This window comes from Trifolium pratense, linkage group LG1 (assembly GCF_020283565.1).
Source record: "Trifolium pratense cultivar HEN17-A07 linkage group LG1, ARS_RC_1.1, whole genome shotgun sequence".
Lineage (NCBI taxonomy): Eukaryota > Viridiplantae > Streptophyta > Magnoliopsida > Fabales > Fabaceae > Trifolium > Trifolium pratense.
This window is the reverse complement of record NC_060059.1, coordinates 35,588,297-35,602,458: the sequence shown is the minus strand read 5'-3', so window position 1 is coordinate 35,602,458 and position 14,162 is coordinate 35,588,297. Positions and strand designations below refer to the sequence as shown.

General features: G+C 30.1%; 1 protein-coding gene across 1 annotated transcript; it reads right to left on the bottom strand.

The window, feature by feature from the left end:
- Window positions 1-10,485: 10,485 nt before the first annotated feature.
- On the bottom strand, window positions 10,486-13,640 carry LOC123887371 (transcription factor SPEECHLESS-like). Its single transcript, XM_045936697.1, has 3 exons — window positions 13,084-13,640; window positions 12,027-12,518; window positions 10,486-10,751 (listed from the first exon to the last, which is right to left on the bottom strand). The coding sequence occupies exons 1-3, from the start codon at window positions 13,450-13,452 to the stop codon at window positions 10,686-10,688; spliced, it is 927 nt and encodes a 308-aa protein (XP_045792653.1). The 5' UTR covers window positions 13,453-13,640; the 3' UTR covers window positions 10,486-10,685.
- Between the last annotated feature and the right edge of the window lie 522 nt (window positions 13,641-14,162).

Sequence of the window (14,162 nt, the reverse complement as noted above, 5' to 3'; positions counted from 1 at the left end):
GTTGTAGTAGGTGATTCCTCTGCACCTCATCTCTTGATTAAATATATATATATATATATATATATATATATAAGGCCGGCACAGCTGAACCTCTATTTTATTTTTTAGCCTAAAATAAAATTATATAGTACTTGGTCTTTGAAAAAAAATAAAAAGTTTGATTTGAAAAATAAAAATGGTAGTAGATATTAATTTGAAGTTTCACTTGTGCTCTACTATGTTATAAAAAATAGTTAATCGCTTAATACTGATGGTTGTTAAGAAGTTCCACATCGTTGCGAGACGATTTGAATATGTGTTTATAAAGTAGATGCAATTCTCACCTTACAAGCCGGTTTTGTTAGATGACCCAAAACGCAATTGATGAATCCTCATCATGACATGTTATCTGAGCATGTTTAAGGCGATTTCTAGGAAATAATGTAAAGAAGTCGAGTATATTGAGTGAAATTTAGCCGAATATTAGATTGAGTGTTGCGCAAGCAAAACAGGGGAGAATTTGAGTTTATTCTGCGCCACGGCGCAGAAGGGCTGCGCATGGCGCCTATGAGAGCTAATTAATAAGGCATTTTCTCTGTAGGCTGCGCCATGGCGCCACAGGGCTGCGCATGGCGCATTGTTTGTTAAGTTTGATGGTGAACTCCACTGGGTTCTGCGCCATGGCGCAGAAGAGCTGCGCATGGCGCAATCTAGTCTTGCTTGAGAAGTCTTGTTAGCTGTAAGCTGCGCCATGGCGCAGGGTAGCTGCGCATGGCGCAAGATGAACATCTGGGTTTGAGTTCTTGATCTGGAAGCTGCGCCACGGCGCAAGAGGCCTGCGCCACTGCGCAGCTGTAACTGCCTCTTTGCGCCAGGGCGCAGGGGGCCTGCGCATGGCGCAGGTGAGAAAATTATAAATAGATGCTCTGTTTTCCTATGCAGGGTTCGATTTTTTAGATCCGGAATTGAGAATCAAGCTCTATCTTGTACTTTCCTCTACTCTTTTAGCTGAAGATGATGAAGATAATGCTAGATGAAAGCCAGCTGGTGATTATGTGCAAGATCATGGCACACTAAGCACCAAGATTGGGAGTTGGAGGTGAAGACTATGGATCAAGCTCTCGCGTGAATTCTTCCTCAATTGTAATCGGTTTAGTTTATTCAATTTAGAACTTCTTAGATTGTAATGCTTTTGTGTCTTTTAGCTAATTACACAAATGATCTTAACAATTGAATGCATGTGAGAATATGATTTAGTTGTAGAATTGAGAATTCTGAGTAATCAATTTGTGTTTAAGAGATTGAATGTTGATTGATTATGTTACTTGAATCATGTTTGTCAAAACCTCAATGAATCACAAATCACTTAAGAGATTAAGGATCTGTGATTGATTGAGAGAAGTGGATTGCAAGAGATTGAATCCACTTATAATCGATTCATCATTGAATGAATTTAACCGACCATATTGTGTGTGAATTCGCGTGTAGCTTGTGAAATAGTTCGATCCGAAAACTCTCAATCATTTCAAAACCGTTGAAACTAATAAATCATAGATTCTTCTGAAAATTAATCCCCAATCATGTTTAAAAATAGTGTGTTAAAATACGATATCCGCGATACGAATTCATCCAATCCCTGAGGACGATAACTCTTAATTGTACTACTTGACATCTTTCGTACACTTGCGAAAAGACTCATCAGCAATTTTAAGATGATATTAGAGTATGCTCTTGATTGGACGGGCCACCTACTATCAAGTTTTGATCGTGTCATCCATCATTTATATTCACGCCTTAAGCCAACAATGTTGGACGCAAGTAGTTGCTAGTTAGAAGGTAGTATTTTGTTGTTATTGATATAAGGATAATAATATGAGAATTTTTTATGCAAGAATAATAATATTTTGTATGTTATTAGTTATAAGGATGATTATTTTTTATAATAATTTTACGTTTTTTATTTAAGGAGTTCATTTTTAATTTTCAGAATCGGACCTCCAAATAGTCGAAACCAACCCTGATGATATATATCTACATTTGACGGTTCAGTTTAATTTGGTTGAGTTAGATTAGCCCATTTTATCAAAGCTCTAATTTAAGCTACACAATGCTAAAGTAAGAAACCATATGCATACATACCACTTTTACAAATCAATTTATTTGAGGTATGAAAATCATCGACATAGGAAAGGTAGATAGCATATCTATGATAAGTAATGTCTAAATACAACTAAAAGTGTATGTAAATGGCAATATGTCTATTCATATCATCAAATAGAAATGACATATATCAATCATTTTATTTTAATCCTTCTTCTACTTCAAGGGACTTTTGGTTACACATTAAGAGAAAAACCATATCGTACGTAGTCCTTATTTAAACATGCATATAGTGCAACATTGCATCACTCTTTTTGCTTTCACTTACTACAAACTATGCTGTTCGTTCATTTATTGGCCATGCGCGCACTACTCTTGGAGTTCTCACTTCTTGCTTCTTTAGGATCGATCAATTCATTACAATTATTATGGAGGAGAATAAGGAAAAAGATCCTATCTACAAGTTGTTAAAGCTAAATAGTGTTTTGGAAACCCAAGATAGTGTTTTGCAAACTGATGACTCAAATAATATGAAATATTTCAACCAGTTGAATCTTGAATCGGGCATTATCGTGATTCGGTTATTTTAACAGTTCAGTTGTGGTTTCATCTCATCGATTTGATTAATGATAGAGCTAGCCTTGTTTTTATAAGTGAGACAACTCTCACCTTAATTATAAAACGGGGTTTGTATGGTTGAATTAGGTCAAATTTTTAATTCTAAAACTTTGGTCAAAATTTTGTTTGTTTATGTAATAAAAATCATTTAAGGTTTAAAATAAATTATTTATACATTTAGTCTATACTATTTTAATTTTTTTTCAGAGTGGCTATGATTACCTCATATGCTATATATTGTCAAGCCATATGATTTTTTTTTACTATAAATATAGATATAAAATTTCCACCATTTTTAACGTGACAAATCTCTATTGAAAAATCTAGCTAGACACGAGTTTTTTTCTTTCAACCAAAACTTTTACATACTCAAAAATTAAGGGTCGGACTCATTATCAATTTACTTAATAGCACCAAATCGCTTTAACCGGTGACTAATCTCTAGGGTTTGGCACGAGATAAATAAATCTAGCAAAATTTTATTTCCATTAAAAATTGAATTCAGAATTTCCCGAACAATTCATCCTAAAAGGAGCTCATTAACCACTTGAGCTCAATGTCTTAATTTTACGAATAAAAGAATACTACTCAATAATTGGCTTTTATTTAGGTTAATGTTCCCATTGCACGTTGACGTCGTAAAGCATGGATACGGAAAGCTAGCTTCCAAATTGTGCTTGGATAAAATTTTATAATAGTTCCACTGACTAGGGAGCTAGTGAGCTACTCCATAATTTAAAATTCATCTATAAGAAATATATGTTTAGAGCAAAGAATAGTACTTCTAGTACTCTAAAATATATTTTTTTATAAGCAAATAATGTATTAATTAATAAGGAGTATAAGAAGTACTCAATCCTTACAATACAAAGAAAGATATTAAAAACCTCATAGAATATATCGAGCAAAGAATGCAGAGAAGTAAACACTCCAGTGAACTCGTGAAAAGCTTTGCAAAGAAGATGGAACTGAAAAGATGTGTGATGCGTCAAAATAACTTTACACCACACAATAATTAATTAAACTCACATCCTTTCAAGTATGTGTAAAATAACTTTACACCGACAGTGTAAAATATTAAACTCACATTATTGGATGATGCATCTGTAAAATAACTTTACACCGACGGTGTAAAATAATTAATGCATGTGTAAAATAACTTTACACCGACGGTGTAAAATAATTAATGCATGTGTAAAATAACTTTACACCGACGGTGTAAAATAATTAATTAAACTCACATTATTATTGGATGATGCATGTGTAAAATAACTTTACACCGACGGTGTAAAATAATTAATGCATGTGTAAAATAACTTTACACCGACGGTGTAAAATATTAAACTCACATTATTGGATGATGCATGTGTAAAATAACTTTACACCGACGGTGTAAAATAATCAATGCATGTGTAAAATAACTTTACACCGACGGTGTAAAATAATTAATTAAACTCACATTAATGCATGTGTAAAATAACTTTACACCGACGGTGTAAAATAATTAATGCATGTGTAAAATAACTTTACACCGACGGTGTAAAATAATTAATTAAACTCACATTATTGGATGATGCATGTGTAAAATAACTTTACACCGACGGTGTAAAATAATTAATGCATGTGTAAAATAACTTTACACCGACGGTGTAAAATATTAAACTCACATTATTGGATGATGCATGTGTAAAATAACTTTACACCGACGGTGTAAAATAATCAATGCATGTGTAAAATAACTTTACACCGACGGTGTAAAATAATTAATTAAACTCACATTATTGGATGATGCATGTGTAAAATAACTTTACACCGACGGTGTAAAATAATTAATGCATGTGTAAAATAACTTTACACCGACGGTGTAAAATAATTAATGCATGTGTAAAATAACTTTACACCGACGGTGTAAAATAATTAATACATGTGTAAAATAAATTTACACTGACGGTGTAAAATATTAAACTCACATTATTGGATGATGCATGTGTAATAACTTTACACCGACGGTGTAAAATAATTAATGCATGTGTAAAATAACTTTACACCGACGGTGTAAAATAATTAATGCATGTGTAAAATAACTTTACACCGACGGTGTAAAATAATTAATTAAACTCATATTATTGGTTGATGCATGTGTAAAATAATTTTACACCGACGGTGTAAAATAATTAATTACACTCACATTATTGGATGATGCATGTGTAAAATAACTTCACACCGACGGTATAAAATAATTAATTAAACTCACATATTATTGGATGCATGTGTAAAATAATTAATTAAATTCACATTATTAGATGCATGTGTAAAATAACATTTATAAAGATATTTAAAAAGACTAACAAGACTTGAATTCATGACCTTTTAAATTTAAGGTCTATCTTTTTATCACTAAACTATCTTTTTGAAGTTAGAATTTTAGACTTTTAATTCTTCAATTTTAATTTCTTTTGATATTTTATCCGAATTATTTAAATTTAGTGACATGGCACGATGTGATAATTAATAGGAATCCGCATATCATTTTCTAGGTGGAGTTTAAGATGTGATAATAGCAATTAAGTCATACACAATGTGGGCCTTTTAATTTTTCAAATAAAATGTAGGCCTTCTAATTGCCACGTCACAATGAGGATTTAAGTTCTTAATTAATATATGCTCACAGATTCTATATTTGCTGTAGTTTAAACTTTAAAGAGCAATTTGAAAACCTGAGAGTACATTTTAATTTTTAATTAGAATCATTAAAAAAGTTGGTCAAAATTAACGGTTTATGAATTTTTATTAAATATTGTTAATCTTTATGAGTCTCAATAACATATCAAATGATTTTTAATTTTCAAAAACAATTATGGATGATCTATATGATATAAACTTTCAATCCAATAGTGAATTTTGTAAAATTCGTATTCGTTATAATGAAATCGATGATTTGTGCATGTTAACCAAAGTCTTTTTGTCGTTGTTAAATGCATTAGATGATATATAACTTGAAAATGTATTTATAATTGGTGACTATTGTAAATGTTAAATTAATGAGTCCAACCCAAAACTTTATAATGATATCACATAAAAATATGTTTATAGGGGGAAAATAACGCTTTAGTCAAAAAAAGAAGGAAAAAAAACTCTCCATCTTATAAACCAATTTTTAAAGATTGAATTAAGTTAAACTTCAATTTTAAGATGATATAAGAACAAAATTGAAAATTTGTTAGGCCACCTACTATTATATGTCACTTAGACATTAGTTTGCTCTATATATCAAACATTTCAAACTAAATATGATTTGAAGATGTGTTTATAAATCGTATAATTATTAAATTGTTTTTGTAATTAAGTGTTAAGTTAGCTAAGCTGAATCCAAAATCATATGATTTGTTACAAGAGCCAGTTGGAAGGCAGAAGAATTCATCACTTCCTCAAAAATAAAATAGTTCCTCAAAGTAAGAAAAAATAGCTTCATGGAAACAAACATTTAAAAATCATATTTCACAAAGTTTATACACCGCTACTAATTAAAGTATATAGTTTTCCCGTTGATTAGAACTTTATGATAAATTCTTGATGAGCCACTCACTCAACACTTTTTGGTGGACATGTCTATGTACGGATTTAATTTAAACCACTAAATAAGTTAGAATTTTTGTTGAATTTTGACCTTGCATATAATAACCAATTGGGGAAGCAATATTGTAGCTCTATAGTAACCAAATTAGTTGGATCTGTGTCATTGCCAAGTAGTTCTCGAGTAGGATGCATGATTATTTGTATAGGCAGATTACGAAGCATGAACAAAGTGGGCATACACCAAATTATATGCATTCGTATATATATACACAATATTATTCACTCACCTAATAATTTATGTATAATTTTAATTTAATTTGTCTCTATATTGGTTACATTATAGAGTACTATTTCAAATGGATACTCAAATATCTTTTACTATTGATAGCATATATATATATATATATATATATATTGTCATGTATGTGATCATGATAATGGAATTTTTTTGACATGACAAACCTAATTTCTCAACCTAGCTATATCATTGATCAATTATATCTATCTTCTTTGTTTCTAATAATTTTTAATATATAACATAAATGACAATATGGTGTGAGAGATAACTATCTTCCTTGTTATCGGTTGGTGTCTGTGATTCCGTGTTGACAGTCAGATTCAATTGTCGTGCCTTAAGAGATAGATTGGTGTGTTTTCAGTCTGTCTCTAGTTTGTTGTTGTAATGGTTGCATCTTTTACACATCTCTTTTTTTGCAACTTGATTTCGGGTCCCGTGTTGGACTTGTTGGATTGTGTTTGATGTGTATTCGACTACTTCGCATTTGGTTCTTTCACTGGATTTTGTCCAGTTGTGTTCTGTATACCATTTTTGTGTAGATTGATTAAGATTGTATTACACTTTTATGGTTGTCTTTACACTTTTGTGTGGTTGTTGGATTGTGAAAATTATAAGACCCAAATGTAATTTTGCCTTAATAAAGTTATTTATATAAAAATCTCATTTCAAATGAAAAAAAAGAGAATGTTTATATCTTGTTTAGTTTATTATGCTCAATTATGTAGAAACATGAGATTATTGATAAAAATATAACATTTTAGCTCCAGCATATGTGACAAAAATATAGAAATTTAGTGTTATATATTTATTATTATTTAGATATATTTTAGCTCCAGCACATGTGCCATTTTAGATAGATATAGAGCCATTAGCCAAGAAAAATTAATTAAAATAAATCCACGGACAATTTAATATTATTTAATATTTAGATATATTTTTTTAACTATTAATTATATTATTTTATTTTCTTGGATTAACTATTATATATGTACATATACATGTTGTTTGTAGCTATCCAAAATAGTATGTGCAATGTGCAACTTTTATGAGTGTAAACTTACTGGACTAGCTTTACGATTAAAATCTAATAAAGCACTCGAATCTATCTTAAATTAATCCATTTTCTCCTTACTCATTCCTCACCTAGTATTTTCTCATTTCTCATTTGGATATACATATATTTTATTTTATATACAAATTAAATCAATTTTGTTTCTATGTAAAATACTAAAATCTAAGTTCAAGCCATATATATGAGTGAGTTGCACAACACATCTTAACCCAAAATTTTAAGGAATTAGGTTTATGTGTCATCCTACTTATGAGACTTAACTTACCTCACAGTAATTGTTATTTTGTCTATTAATTGATAAAATAAAAAATGAATCTTGTTATTTCCAAAATATATTTTAAAAAAAAATGAAATGAATTCTTGTCATGTATAATGAATGTTTGAGAATGTGTCACTTAAGCTGAATATCGATTCTCAATAAGTCCCTTTGTTCACCAACTCTAGGAGAGGACAGATAACTTGCTCAATTTTTTACGAGTGATCGATCATGTCGGACAGCAAAAGTTATATCAAATGGGAGCAGTTGAAATTAATTTTCCAATAACTTATATGGATTTTGACTAAAAGATCCTAATATTTTTGAAGTCAAGAAATTAATATACTAAATACATGGCCACTATGAAGAATTTTTACATTATATTATAATAAGTACTTTGTATTCTCAGCCATATTTTACTTAACTTTTGGTCGAACTCCAGATTATCATGTCCCTTTCTTTGAAACTAAAAAGTTAACATCAAATAAAGTATGATAGTCAAATCACACATGAACGTGTACCACGACATTGGTATAGGTTGGTTTGACTGAACGAATTGGTTTAAATTTAATGTAAAAACATATGTATTCTTTATGCCAAACCAGAACCTATCCAATTCGGCATTGGTATAGGTTGGTTTGGCTGAAAGAATTATTATATATATAACTTATTCGCAAAGTTTTCAAAAAAATATTGTTAAATGATAGGCTTAATAATTACTCTTTTGATTCCTTAAAGAATTTATTGATTTCACATTAATCTCTTAAAAAATAAATGTTCCACTTTAATTCTTAAAAGATATCTTTATTTATCATATTGGTATTTTCTATTAGATTTTTGTGAAAAATGTTAAACGATGCAAATGTGGCATTGTGACTGCGTTATGTGGCAAAAGGATACCAATTTGTGTTGTGTGTGTTATGTGGCACGGTTATTCTTTCATGATATTTTATTAGTGAGATGTAATGTTATTAGTAGAATCGTTTTAGAGATTTCTAAAGAGTGTTGAGTTGGAGAAATTAAGTGCTAAGTAAATGCCATTTTTAAAAAGTTATAAATGAATGATGTGTACACGTAAGATTCATTAAGAATCTAATGTATCTAGTTCATATTATTGACTAGATACATTAGATTTTCAATCAATCTAAAAAACAATGTTTCTCTTATAAGTGCACAAACAACCGCCACAACAGTTACAACAACACAACAGTTGAAAACCAAGCAGATATCACCAGAGCTGTCCATGTAGTGAGAAAACAGCAACGGAACAATTTCAAACAAAATTTACTATTTAAAATGTAAACACCTGAATTTATATGAAACAGTTCAAGTATAAATTTATTTTAAAAAAAAAATGTAAAATATCTTATTTTTTACCAAAAAAATGTAAAATATCTTAAAATGCATAGTTTCTCAAATTCAACTGTTGACTTCAAAATGCATAGTTGTAAGTTAAAGAAACTTAAAATTTCTTTTGAGAAAAATTCAACTTTTGGAACTTATATTTATACTTTCTCAAATTCCATGTACTCATTACATTTAGGTTCCAAAATTAAGTCTTTACAAAATCACAAACTTTTAAGATTAGTCTTCAAAATTTGTCAAAAAAAAAAAGTTTAGTCTTCAAAATTATTTATTCACTTTTGGTTCTTATTTATATTTTACAGATACTATTTTGAGGGATTAAAATTATCCATTTTTTGTAATTTTATTTTTTTTCTTCAAAATAGGAATTATTCTTACAAACAGCAATATTATATTGGTTGCATAAAAAAAACAATATTATATTTGACTAAAATTATCATTAAAATTTAATATGGACTAAACTTTATAAAAAAAATGATTCTGTAGAGACTAAAAACATATTTAACCCGAAAAAATTGTTAATAAATGGATATGGGATGTATATATGTAATTAAAGGAGAGTGTGAATAGCAATTACAGTGTGATTTATCCAATTTCACGTGTTGTATCTATGCATATATACATGTTTAAAAAAGTGAAGGGCCAATCTTAATACGAGCAAACAGAGCCTGCATTTTTAAGAACAACAATTTATTTGAACACTTTTTACACCCCTGTTTCTTATACTACACCCTAACTTATTACCTTTCCTCATAGTCTAAAAATATAAGGAGTAAGAACTTCTCCTTGTTAACAACTTTCCTCCAAAACACAAACTCACTGTAAAATTTTCAAAGATAGAGTTGTCCTATGTGGCCCATTTGTCTATAGATGGTACGCCGAACTCATCCTTAGCTTGGTTTCAAACGAGTTATGCAAACTTTTTCAAAATCTAGACGTGAACCTAAGGTCTTCGTTTGACACTGTGCTAGAGGTACACAAACACGATACAACCGCACAATCTAACTTCTCCAAAGAAAACCCTATATTAATCGATCAATCTATGATCCCCTAAATGACATCACAATCTGTTATACTTCTCGTTCTTGAAAATCCCGGAAAAAAAGTGCATTATTAAATAATCAAGGGTTGCATCTTCTCTATCGACTTCGTTCCATATTAAATTTCTGATAAGTCAAACGAGCATCATAAATCGCGAGTTCTAACAATGAGTCAGTTACAATAGAATGACACAAAATTCCAAAATAAGTCAAGTCATGATCAATTACACCAGCAGTACTTACTATAGTCAATTAATACAAGAAACAAAATTCTATTGTTACCCTATTCTTCTGAAAAGTACAAAAACAGTTAAAAGGTAAAAATAAGAGATGTTCAATGATTAATTCTTGGTCTTGTCTCGATCTAGTAAAAACCTTTCTTTAACAGAATGTTTGTTGAATTTGTTGAGCAAGTTCTTCAGCACTAAGTTGACATTCAATTCCAATCTATACAAGAGAAATATTTCAAGAAAACATTATTATTAATGGATCAAAATTGAGCACATAAAAATAACACAATGATACATCATACATATGCATCATACTCAATCATTAGATGCTATGAATTAAATAAATAATATTGGACCATATAAATAAAATTACATGCTTTTATTAGACTTTTTTGTTTTTTTACCACTAAATACATATAATGCCAGAATGATACATCCCTGGCATCTCAGATATGATCAGTAGGGAAAAGATGCTATGTATGTGTACTGCATATGTCATTGATTGATTATTATTACACTTTGCAGTAGCATTGTACTTCACTACTGTAGGCTACTAGTAATAAAAAAAAAAATTACCATTAGAATTTAGTACCACATTATTCAATATTCATTCTCATCTAGGTTATCATTTTCTTTTCATTAAAAAAAATTGACATAATGCAGTTGATAACTAACTTAGATGCGGTCGAAGTAATGCAGTAGCATAATGCGGTTGATAACATAACATGATGCGGACGTAATATTGCAGATGCAACAATATCCACAACGACATAAACCTACAATTGTATCGCGTTTGTAAATTAAAAAAAGATTTGTAACGCGATGCCTGCAATTACAATTGAGACAATTGTGGCCACTACGATTGTCACCTTAATTTAAAACATTAAATTGGAGTTCAAATATTAGGTGGAAAAGAACAGTTATTAATGCATGTGTTAAAAATGGGGACCAATATTTTCATTTCTTCCTCTTTTCAAAATATACCTAGTGAACAACTCCTGCGGACCATTTGTCTAAGGACCATTCAAAAAATAATTTTCTCTAAATATAACATCTCTTTCTACTCCATAATTAATATTACTAATTAGTCTTGAAAGATAAAAAAAAAATTAATATTGAATATACTAATTAGTATCTATTACTAATCAAATATTTTTTGCTCGACACTTAAAAAACGTGTTGGACACATGTCGCACGCATACCCGTGTCGGACACGCGTATGGTGCGGCGACACGCCCTCTGATAACCGTGTCAGAGCTTCATAGATTTATACACAAAGGACAATTTAGTAGTATATACAAAATTATAAAAAAAAAAAAAAAAATGTACACATTACCAACTTTTTAGTATATGTGAAAAATGTTGCCTAAAAAAATGTGAAAAATGTCAAAGGTTGTGCTTTAAGCCTTTTTTTTTTCATTTATATTTCCTAATAGCACAAGGATAATTGTAATTAACTAAGCAGATAAACAAAAGATTAAGATTATGTTACCTTAATAGTGAAAGAGTTTAACATGGTTTCATCAGCAGTATTAACACTAGCATGAACAATTTCAAGAGCTAAATCTTCAAGAACAGACATAATTCTCAAAGCTTGTCCGGGAATTGGCGACGAAACTGTTTTCAAAATCAAATGAGAACCACAAAACTTAACCTCAACATCAGCAACCGAAGACTTTGAATTCGCGACAAGCTCATTGATGTTGTCGTTGATGGAAGATGCCGAAGAAGTAGGAGATGGCTCAGATGAAAGATAACCACCACATTGTTGCAACCATTGTTGTGAATGTGGAGTTCTTGGACTAATTGGTAAAATTGTTCTAGGACTAATTAGTGGTGAAGGTCTTGGACTTGAAATTAATAGTCTTGGACTTAGTACTTCATTGTAAACTTTTCTTTGTTTCTTGGATTCTAGGCATTGTACTAGTTGATGTAACTCATTTATGTAGTCAATTACTCCTTCAACTATTGATGCTTGGTCTCCCTAAATCATATAGGATAGTAATTAGTTAAATTTTTAAAAATTAAAGAAGCAAAAGATATATATTAATTGGCATGAAGAGAAACATAAATTACTACCACCTAATTAAAATCACAATTTTAAGATAAAATAACTTTGATAAACTTTGGTGATAAATTTATCATTCATTTATATAGTTTGTCACCGTAAGTTTAACTTTGTAAACTCAAAAGGGGAAATTCAAATCTCCTCATAAACAGTTGTAAAATAATCATTCGTCACTTAAAAAAAAAATTCTCTCTTTCGGATTTTTTTTTAAAATAAATAAATAAATTTAGACATGCATAGTAAAGTGACATATTATAGAAGACGAAGCAAAGAGTAAAATTTTAATTAAATTGAAGCCGTAATAAAAAGATTTTAAAGAATTTTGTGCACACGATAATTGCATTAACCGCAATTGTCTACAATTGTTTATGTTTACAATATCAAAAATTGCGACTGCAACTGAAATTTAATTCGAAACAAACAAACATGTTAGTTAAAAAAAGAATTTAAATATGTGACAAGTTAGTTAATATGGACTTACCCTTTTGACATAAAAGCAAGGCATAAGTGACTTCAAGATAGATAATTGCTCATTCATTTGCTTCCTCCGATTACGCTCCACCGCGATATGCGACATTCTAGGTTGTCCATCATTGTTATTTGGTTCCTCAATAGTACTAGGAACAATCTTCTGTCTCTTGCATTTGTGTGATGTTTCAGCAAGCTCAGTTTCAAAATCTTGAAGAGCAGTTGAAGAAGTTGTTTTTGAGTTTTGCTCATTTATAATGGGAGGAAAGTTATTGAAATTTTCCAAAATGGAAAAAAGATCCTCTGTTCCAAACTCTGTCTCATTGAAAATATCAGATAATAATAAAGTGTCATCATCTATTGGAAATTTTTGAGTTTCCATTTTGTACTTAAAGAGAAAAGTGAAAAAGGAAATTGATGAAGGATTTATGATAGTTTCAGTTGTGTACTTCACTGAAAATGTGGTTTTATAAATGGAAAGAAAGAAAGGAAGATTCCAAGATACCAGAAGAAGGCAGCAGAGCAATAAAGCAGAGTGACAGACACCAAATCAGTTTTCAAAACTTCAAATTTAGAGAAACATGTTGAGAGAGAGAGAGAGAGAGAGAGAGAGAGAGAGAGAGAGAGAGAGAGAGAGAGAGAGAGAGAGAGAGACTTAGAAGAGATACTGGGGTATTGTGTTTGTAGAATTGGCAGGAATTATGAAATTTATTATAAGCAAGTTTTTTAACCATCTGATTCTCAGGAGAAGGGGCTCCAATAATCTAGAATTCGGCAAGTAGGAAAATAAAGTCTGACAAAAAATTATTTCCACCAGAAATCGAACTTGAGTTCTCCCAAATAATACGTCATAAGAGAAGTTCATTAACCACTTGAACTCAATGTCTTGATTTATAAGCAAAGAAACTTACATGTTACATGCATGGTAATTAAGAAATTTAGTTAAGTGCAATTAATTTGTTAAATTTCATGTAAAACGTAGGTCAAATATACTAAATTGTCCTTTTGATGAAAATATCCCTTCAATTAGCATATTAAATTTATTGAATTAAATGAAGAGTATATGAGGAATAATAGCGTTAAATAATTGAA

What these genes read in the sequence shown, in the direction of transcription:
- LOC123887371 (XM_045936697.1), bottom strand. Translation starts at nt 13,452, where the DNA reads ATGGAAACTCAAAAATTTCCAATAGATGATGACACTTTATTATTATCT. An exon ending in CTTGCTTTTATGTCAAAAGG is followed by an intron (nt 12,519 to 13,083) that starts GTAAGTCCATAT and finishes TATATGATTTAG; the next exon opens with GGAGACCAAGCATCAATAGT. An exon ending in TAAACTCTTTCACTATTAAG is followed by an intron (nt 10,752 to 12,026) that starts GTAACATAATCT and finishes TCTCTTGTATAG; the next exon opens with ATTGGAATTGAATGTCAACT.